This window comes from Lolium rigidum, chromosome 2 (genome assembly GCF_022539505.1).
Source record: "Lolium rigidum isolate FL_2022 chromosome 2, APGP_CSIRO_Lrig_0.1, whole genome shotgun sequence".
Taxonomy (NCBI): Eukaryota; Viridiplantae; Streptophyta; class Magnoliopsida; order Poales; family Poaceae; genus Lolium; species Lolium rigidum.
In genome coordinates, this window is record NC_061509.1 from 95,460,029 (window position 1) to 95,469,165 (window position 9,137).

Genomic DNA, 9,137 nt, shown 5'->3' on the forward strand with positions numbered 1-9,137 from the left:
GAGGCTGCTGAGGACACACATAATCTTAGCAATCATAGCCACCGCAAGTCTAGAGCTAGGTCCCTGCAGAACTTAGTCTCTCGACGAGATCACAACCGAAACCTTCGGCACCCCATTGTAACCCGATATTTTCATAATCAAGATCAGACAGGCAGGACGTAAGGGTTTTACCTCATCGAGGGTCCCAAACCTGGGTAAATCGCTCTCCCCGCTTGTTTGATAACCGATGTCTCGTATCAGCCTACAGGATTCCATCTACCCTAAGCCCCTTACGGAGGGCGTTGCCGAGGAGTACCCTCGACAGCGGTGTCCTGGTGGTGTTCGTCTTTGTGGACGGCGACATGGTGCTGCTTGCGACCGGCGTCACCGACGGTGTCATGGTGGTGCTCGTCTTTGTGATCGGTGACGTGCCCATGCTTGTGACCGGCGTGACCGGCGGTGTCCTGGTGGTGTTCATCTTCGTGGACGGCGACATGGTGCTGCTTGTGATCGGCATCACCGACGGTGTCATAGTGGTGTTCGTCTTCGTGGTCGGCGACGTGCCCATGCATGTGACCGGCGTCACTGATGATGTCATGATGGTCTTCGTCTTCGTGGTCGGCGGCGTGGTGATGCTTTCGACTGGCGTGACCGACGGTGCCATCGCCGACGTGCCGAAGCTTGTGAACAGCGGTGCCATGGTGGTCTTGTGATATGTGAGCTAAGGTCAGCATGTTGCCATATAGGTGAGATTACGAAAACCATGAAACCAACCAATCAAAGTATTACTTGGGTGCCATTCTATACAACCCAATCTATCAAACGATGTGCCATTCGTGAATCAAACTCGTCAGAAACGAGATAGAAACCGTATCGTAGTGAGCCATGATAATCGTATCGTAGTGAGCCATGATTCTCGTGCAGAGGTACCAAACTCCCCCCGAAGTAACGTCACGCGAGAGCTGAGACCAAAAGAAAAGAAAAGGAGCGGGCGTGTGTGATGACAAACGACAGTAGCAGTGGGTGACCGCAGATTTTGTTTTTGTCGTCATCGTTCTTGTCGAGCTACCGGTGTCGGCTTTTGTTTTCTCTTCTCTTTCTCTTCCGTTTCTTTTGGGTCTGGTTGTGCTGCGGTCCAGCATGCTTGTATCGTGTGGTTGCTATATTAATATAGCGGGACGAAAGCCTGTTTCGACGAGGTGACCGCAGATTTTTTCCGACGCGTTAAACCACCGACCAAGTGGTGAGGTCGAGAGAGTGAGCCCACGCTCCTCCCAGTCCCAGTCCCAGTCCCGGCGCCGCAACACCGCAAAATACCAAGAAAAGCTCCCTTTCTCCTCTCCCCTTTCGTCCTCCTCCTTTCTCACCGAGGATCACCAGCAGCGTCAGCACCAGAAATTCTCCTCCATGAGGTTGGGATCCCTCCCGCCGCTCTCCCTCCTCGCGCTCCTCCTCTCCGTCGCCCTCCAGTCCGACGCCAATGCGTTCGCATCCCCCACTGGTGAAGAAACCATCCCCTTTGCTCTTTCTTCAAATGTAGGATTCGATCTTGCTTTCTGCGTCCCGCTTTACTCACCTCCTCTTGGTTTTTGGATGCAGATAACATCGTGAAGCAGCTCTCCTCCGTGGTCAAGTGGCCGCGGGGCTCTGCTTCCCCCAACTCGCCCAAGCAGTCCCCGCACTCCCAGTATGGTGAGTGGGCGCTAGCTAGTGGCTGCTGCTGCTGCTGCTTCTCGAGAGTTTGCTTAGTTTGTTGATTGCCGAGTAGCGATTAGTGCAAATTCGGGAGAGCTTGAGAGAGCAGTTATACGATTTGGTTTCTTCCGCTGTCGTGCTTCTTGCTCTAGGTTAAGTAGCGGCGCACGATTTCCATCTATTCTTGACTTCTTGTAATCCTCTAGTGTGCATTCTGTACTAGTACAGTAGTACTACATTGGCTGAAAAGTAAGAAATAACTGTTTGGGAGAAGATAGGTAGGGGAGAGAACCCAACATTTCTTTAGATCTTCGTCTCATTTTTCTTTGACTTTGCAGGCATCAACACTGTTAATCTGTCATGTCAAATTTCATGGCTATTTAGCAGTTTGATCTTGTCAGTTCACACCATCTCTACCATGGCCTGGAAAGAAATCATCGCACCCGTAAACATTTTTTTCCTAGAAAATGCAAAAGCCTTGTTTCTGAACGCATTGATAGAAGAGTAGGTTTTGTACAAATCTTAAAAAGGACCGCACCGCCTGATAACAACAACGATACACTCCTCGGTGCTAGCCACCGCAGGAAGAAGTGACGCCAACCCAACCGCGGCTACCTTTTCCCACTGCTGGGCCTCTGCCTTGATGGTGTCCAGCAAGCCGATCAAGTTAGGCCTCTCGTTGTCGAAGATAGCCGGGTTACGGTGCCTCTACACAACACCGACAGAGTGGAGAGGTTGACAGATGCCACCGTTCCATCAAGTCCTCTTCAACAACCTTATTTTCTGGCCTCTTTGATGAATACAAACTGATTTTGTAGGCTCGCTCATTTTGGAAGCGATGCAATATGAATTTTTTTTGTACCTTTGTGATGTAGTTACCCTCTTTTCCTGCTTCACATATATGCTTATCATCCGTAAATGAACGATGGTAAAAAAGCAGGAGCAGCTTTACTAACCATGTTATTCTCATAAGGGTCAAACATTTTTGTATGAAACATAATGGTCAAACATTTGACTGTTTACTATTTTTAGCTAGATATTTGTTTGCCTTGCCTACAACTGAAACTCTAAGCTCAAATTAAGTCTGAAGTCGAGTCTTCATTTCTATAATGACCTGAGCTGAGTTCAGCTCCCTCGGAGTTAAGAAAATTGGAGTTTAACTCATTTGAAATACCAACTAGTAAATATGAGTTACAATTGTTGATAATTTGTGTAATGGCTTAATCTTGATCTCATGGTTATGGCCTTTCTGTATGTGGCAGATGGGAACGTGGCAGTGCAATTTGAGAGTGGCTACCTTGTAGAGACGCTTGTTGAAGGAGATCTGCTTGGCGTCACGCCGCACACCATTAGAGTATCCCCAATCGAAGGGGGAGAGCTCCTTGCAGTTGACTCGGCACATAGTAACATTGTGCGAATAACCCCGCCGCTGTCAGAATGTATGTTTCCCTCTTGCTGTTCTCAGTTCAGTGCTTTTTTTGGGGCATCTTTAAGTACTTCTCTACATATTTTATGGGACTTCGTATTGTATCCAAACAATGGATCTTTTTAGATAGCCTCAATTATGTATCATTGCACTATTTTTTTTACCAAGTGCATTTTTTGAGCAGATTTATTAAGCATATCAATGGATTATCCAAACAAAATCAAGTAGTATGCAAATATTTCTGATGTTTCCTTTAAGTAGAATTGCTTGCATTACTGTCGTAAACAGTCCTATTGAAAGTGAGTTTAGTAATTATATTTTCGGTGTTGAAATCAACTAAAAACATGCATATGTCCCTAAAGATATGTAATCTTAATATTATAACCATAGGTCTGGTAGTGTTGCTACTGGGACTGATATTAGAATCTCTGCAGATAGTAGGGGAAGATTGGTTGCTGGTTCTTTCCAGGGCCATGCAGGTCATATAGATGGTAAACCGATTGATGCAAGATTCAAGCGCCCCACAGGTGTTGCTGTCGATGATACAGGGAACGTCTATATTGCAGATACAGCAAACTTGGCAATCAGAAAGATTGGGGAGTCAGGTATGCTATAATTTCATAGTCTGCATTCATGCATTAGTTTAGTTTTAACAGTTGGTGGGTGAAATTTCTGTGCAGGAGTAACCACTATTGCTGGGGGAAAATCCAATATCCCAGGTTATAGGGATGGCCCCAGTGAAGATGCAAAGTTCTCCACTGATTTTGACGTTGTATATGTGAAAAAAATGTGCTCATTATTGGTCATTGACCGTGGAAATGCCGCCCTTCGAAAAATTGCCCTTCCACAAGAAGACTGTACTTACCAGGATGCTGCACTTCTGTCTTTAGGTTCGTTACCTTGTTCCCACAAAAAAGGGTTCATTATTTTGTTACTACTTCTATAATTATTTGAGGACATGTAGATGTTTTTCCTAGGATAAATTGTAATCCCATTCACAAGGTGGGCTCCTTTGATTCATAGGATAGAAAAATCATAGGAATAGGAGAAGTATAGGATTGAGATGTCATGGCTAGTTGAATCCTATGGAACTTGGGAAGATGAGTTCTCTTTGATTGTACCAAAGGAATTTTCCATGAGGTATGACCTAATGTTTTGTTCCTATAGGATTTGCACTACAAGATTCTTATAGGATTAATTCCTATAGGATATGTTCCTACGATCAAACAACTAGTGTAGAAAAAATTCCCATAGGATGTAAACCCTACACGGATCCTATGAATCAAAGGGGTCCTAAAGATGCTGTTTATGTTGGAAAGATGGTTGCTGGACCGGACAGGTGCAAATGTCTGAAGCATTTGTAAACAGGAAAGGGCTGCCTCAAGTTCTATTCTAAGGATGGGACAACAAATTACTGACATGTTGACAACTGCATTTTATACTGTTTGGAGGTCCTGTGCTAGATGTAGAATTTTGTTGACATTCTAATGTCAAGTATCATTACAATAGAAGCCTGGGAATGTAGAATTGAGGCTAGCGGTTAGTAGAATAAAGAGGGTGCTGTAATACTGGATACAGATAAGGAAGGAGCATGCCAAAGTTATTCAGTACAGCTCGGCTCCTTCCTGCACCCCGGTCCAGGACACCAGCTGATGCTGTGATGTTACCTGTCCAAACACACTTCCCAAAAAAATAGCTAGCCTACAGTGATCCAGAGGTGAACTGAATTAGAATTGAATCCATGATATAGGCCCATGATCTTGCTTTACCTCTCTCGAACTCGAAGGTGTACTCAGAACTATCCAATACTCTAGTAAGAACATGCAGGAAGGTGTACTGAATTAGGACTGACTCCATGATACAGCATGCAGGCTAGAAGGTGTACTCGAACTATCCAGCACTCTAGCAAGAACACAGATCACATCAAAATATCCCACCGGCCGTTGGATTCTCAAATTTTGTCACACTTTTCAGTTTGCTGCCTTGGAGAGAATACTTATTCAGTATTGTTCCATATTCTTGCTGGCTGCTAGATTGTGTAACACCATGTCATGTTATCCAACTTCCAGCTATGACGTATATTTGTTTGACTCTGATCAGCAGCAAAATCCCAAATATACACCATCGAGGGGGCTTTGGCACTTCCAGGAACTTCTCGTAAAAAGCGATGCACAAGAAGCACCCCATCTTCAGCATCTTAAGTACCGTAGCTCAGCAACAATATATATCACCTGACAGAGCACCTGGACACAACCTGAAAAATAAGTGTTGATACTCCCCAAGACTGAAACCATCTCACTCCATGCAAGAATAATAAACATTGGTCTCTCAAAAACCAATGGTTCACTGTTGTCCGAATTTCCAAAGCATAACAACATAGGAAGACTGTTATTGTACTCCTCTAACAAAAAATCGTGGTACTTCATGAGAGCCCTTCTGTACCCATTAGGTCGATTGGCCATTGTATGTTAGTGACGCGGGACACCTGGCTGATTTTGAAGAAAAAATGTGACCTTGATTGCAAGTTGGAAGAGATGTTTGATTAGATGTGTGGCAATTGCATTGCACGTTAGAAAATTCCGTGCTAATGTATGAACATATCCATCAAACGGGATACCCAGTACCATGTGGTACACTTTACAAATGTAGATGCACGTGTATAGCATGAACTATTTGATTACTGGTGATGCAGATCTTTGTACCTCTCTATAGTGAGATATGGAACCAAATAGACACATATTCCTACGCGTGAACTATCTGGAATTTTGGATCTAGCATATAACAGGAGTTACATCACATGATAAACCAACCCGGAATTAATCTAAGTAGATGCCTAGTTTTCCCTGAGTTAACAGTATATACGTTTGTGTAGAATTAATACGATTATTAGTGACCATCTATTCTGTGGTTGCTGTAGTCATTTGACCATTTGTGGTAGCTTAAGTATGATAACAGTAATAAGAATGATTGAATTAATGTTTAGCTAATACTGATTGTATCTGACAAACCTGCCACAGCTGATAACTGTTTCAGGAATTGTAATGCGGCTGTCAAAAAAATGGTAGTTTGATGGACTTGATCGTTGATGCCACTTTGTTGATTTTCACAGATATCATACTGGTTATTGGTGCCGTTGTGGCTGGATATGTATTTTCTGTGGTACAACATGGATTTGGCCCGTCAAGTTCAGAAAAGGTATATGATGTTCCATACTATCGATTTCAGTTGACTATTCAAGTGCAATTTCCCTTCTGGAATCGCTTTGCTTGAAGTTTTTCTTTGAAGTATTTCAACTCAGTGTCAAATAGCATCCCCGTTGCTGTAACAGTTATAGCAGAGTGAAACAGCAAATCTCTGATAATTTGTTTTCTGAAACGGAACCTTGGCTTACATAGTAATCTCTGTTGCCACTCTAGATGGAAGCACCTGAAGATGGGAAACAAGAGAGCAGCACCACTGGAAAGCCACCATTGGTTGTGGAGAGCCTCAAAGAGGAACCGAGCGCCGGATGGCCGTCTTTCGGGACACTCGTTGCTGACCTACTGAAGCTTTCCGTGGAAGGAGTGGGGAGTCTCCTCCTCAACATCGTCCCGCTACGCCTGCAACACATGAAGAGAAAAACAGGCCTCACTCCTCTCAAAGACAGGCTCGTGATGCCTGAGGATGGAGAGCAGGCACCAGCAGCCCAGAAGCTAAGCAACACCCCGATGAGGCCCGAGACGCTCCATGCTCCTAATGCCGATGGCGAGACCGCGGCGAAGGGTCAGAAGAGCGTCAAACCATCCAAGTTCAGGGACTCTACTCTGTCGAGCAAGCACCGGTCTACCAAGAGGCAGGAGTACGCCGAGTTCTACGGCTCGGCGGAGACGCCTCAAGCGAGCGCGAAGGTTCCGAAAGACCGGCTCCGCCACCGCAGCAGCCACCGGGAGAAGAGTGGCGAGGTGGGCTATGGCACCGGGCGTCCGGAGCCAAGGGCTGCTGAGGTGAAACCGGCGGAGTACAGCGACCCGAAGTATGAGCAGTACAACATGAGGAGCAAGTATGGTGCTGACAGCGGCGGATTCAGGTACTGATTGGTGCAAGCAATGGCGGGTGGTCGCCGTCGTTGATGCCGACGGTGTCTTTGGCCATTTGTCTACCCCCAGTTTACTAGAAGCAGAAATGTGTGACCGTCTCCCTCCTTTCCGCCCACAAGATGTGGCAGGTAAAATTAGTGTAGCTGTTTAGGTGGGGGAGAACCTACATCGTCGGTTGGCATCTCATGTGCGATTTCAGCAAGCCGGATGTAACTGTCGCGGAGAGCAACCTGTAGCCTAGTTAGTAAATTTGAACTGCTACACACATGACAGGTGTGTGAGAAGTCGATTCTGAACTGGAGAACACAAACTTTCCTGCCTGCGTTCTCCCGTTTCATTTCGGGACATGTTTGCTTGGAATGCGTGGATTTTTCGCCGTTTAAACTTCCGCGTTACAGGTAAGCTGAACATGGTCAAGCAAGTCAGAGGCAGTAGCTGTAGCTCTGCTAGTTCTTACTGAGCTGTCTGTGGCCCAGCCCTGCAAAGCGGCGGTTCCGAATGCTTGAAATATGTGTGATTTTATGTCGGGTCTATTCGTGGATCCTCCCTCACATTGCCTGCCTAACTTGGAACCCATGTGACGGGGATAGATAACGATGAGCTGGTTGCGACCAAAAGAAACGGTGGATATATTCTACTGGACTGCTTTTTTTTTTCCTTCTGAAATGGGTCATCTAGCCTCTGCATCGATCGATGCATGCGGCTTTTTATTGCCAAAAAGTATGAGATTATTACAACATTCTACTGGACTGCTGGAAAGAGAGCTCGTAGAGATGTGATGTGCAAATGGCAACATTAGTTCATGTCCACCAAGTGATGTGCCAATCACCCAATATATGTCATTGCAACAAGAAGTGTACAAGCATCACAACAATAAATGTGTCCACAAAGCTTTTACATTGTTTCATTGCTACACGGAACTAGAGAGCAATGAGAAGTGGCTAAGAAGAAACTATGAGACTACACCCAAGAGGTCAAGAATCACCATATCCATTGATGTCGATGATGATGATGACGAAGAAGAAGACCTCAATAAGAGGCTGGAAGGTGCCAAGATAGCAAAGGAGAAGAAGAAGAAGAAGAGGGGAGGTGCGGCCGCATACAAAGATGAGTTCAATGCTATCATTGAGACCAATAAGACATTGGCGGCCGAACGCAAAGAGAACAAGAAGGCAAGGTGGACGAAGCTCAAAGCTCTTGACGATGAGAAGTGGCGGTCCAAGTTGGCGGTGGATCAAAGAAGGATAGCACTAGATGAAAAAAAAATGGCCAAGAAGAAGATGATAGAAGAGCAAAGGCTTGCACTTGAGGTGGAGAAATTCGCAGGAGAGGGAGGATGCCGACCGCACCATCATGTTCATGGACCCTAGCTCAATCAATGACAAAGCTAGGGCATATTGGGAGATCACCCAGCACGAAGATCTTGGCCTGAGAGAGTGGTGGTGGTGGTGTTTGAGCTCGCCGAGGTGGTGGTGGCCGAAGAAGAAGAGGCCGAGGTGGTGGTGGTGTCCACAACATATACATGCTATGTTGTGCTTTTGGATCAAACTTGATCAATATGTTGTTTTTTGGATGATATGTATGCACGTTTAAACTTTGTATGTTTGAGATATTTGCAAAACCATGTCAAAAAAACTTTGCTCCTTTAAATATAGGCGATCGGATCTAGCGGCCACAGTTTAAATGAGCAAATTTATCCTCCTCTATTTTACGGCGCCGTTTCCTCCTCTAAATTTTAGGGATCTGCTAGAGATGCTCTTAGATGTTAGAGCGTAGCCTTAGATGTTGAAGCGCAGAATCATTTTTCTAATACTACATGATTGCTTTTTAAACTTAAAGTCTATTGGCTTTGATACCATATAAAATTGATGCACTCGGCGGTGGATCTAGAGCTGCCTAGGAGGGTACACGAGAACCTAGGTAGAAAACAATTTCTTTGTAAAATGTCATTTTTCACCACA

General features: G+C 45.2%; 1 protein-coding gene across 1 annotated transcript; it reads left to right on the forward strand.

Annotated features, from left to right (window-relative positions):
* The first annotated feature begins 1,290 nt into the window (after nt 1-1,290).
* Nucleotides 1,291-7,513, forward strand: LOC124686934. The gene is made up of 7 exons (XM_047220808.1): nt 1,291-1,480; nt 1,579-1,671; nt 2,937-3,113; nt 3,535-3,705; nt 3,781-3,990; nt 6,210-6,295; nt 6,517-7,513. The coding sequence occupies exons 1-7, from the start codon at nt 1,387-1,389 to the stop codon at nt 7,171-7,173; spliced, it is 1,488 nt and encodes a 495-aa protein (XP_047076764.1). The 5' UTR covers nt 1,291-1,386; the 3' UTR covers nt 7,174-7,513.
* The last annotated feature ends 1,624 nt before the right edge of the window (nt 7,514-9,137 follow it).

Coding starts and splice junctions, on each gene's coding strand:
- LOC124686934 (XM_047220808.1), top strand. CDS start 1,387: ATGAGGTTGGGATCCCTCCCGCCGCTCTCCCTCCTCGCGCTCCTCCTC. Junction 1,672..2,936: donor GTCCCCGCACTCCCAGTATG/GTGAGTGGGCGC, acceptor TGTATGTGGCAG/ATGGGAACGTGGCAGTGCAA. Junction 3,991..6,209: donor TGCTGCACTTCTGTCTTTAG/GTTCGTTACCTT, acceptor TGATTTTCACAG/ATATCATACTGGTTATTGGT.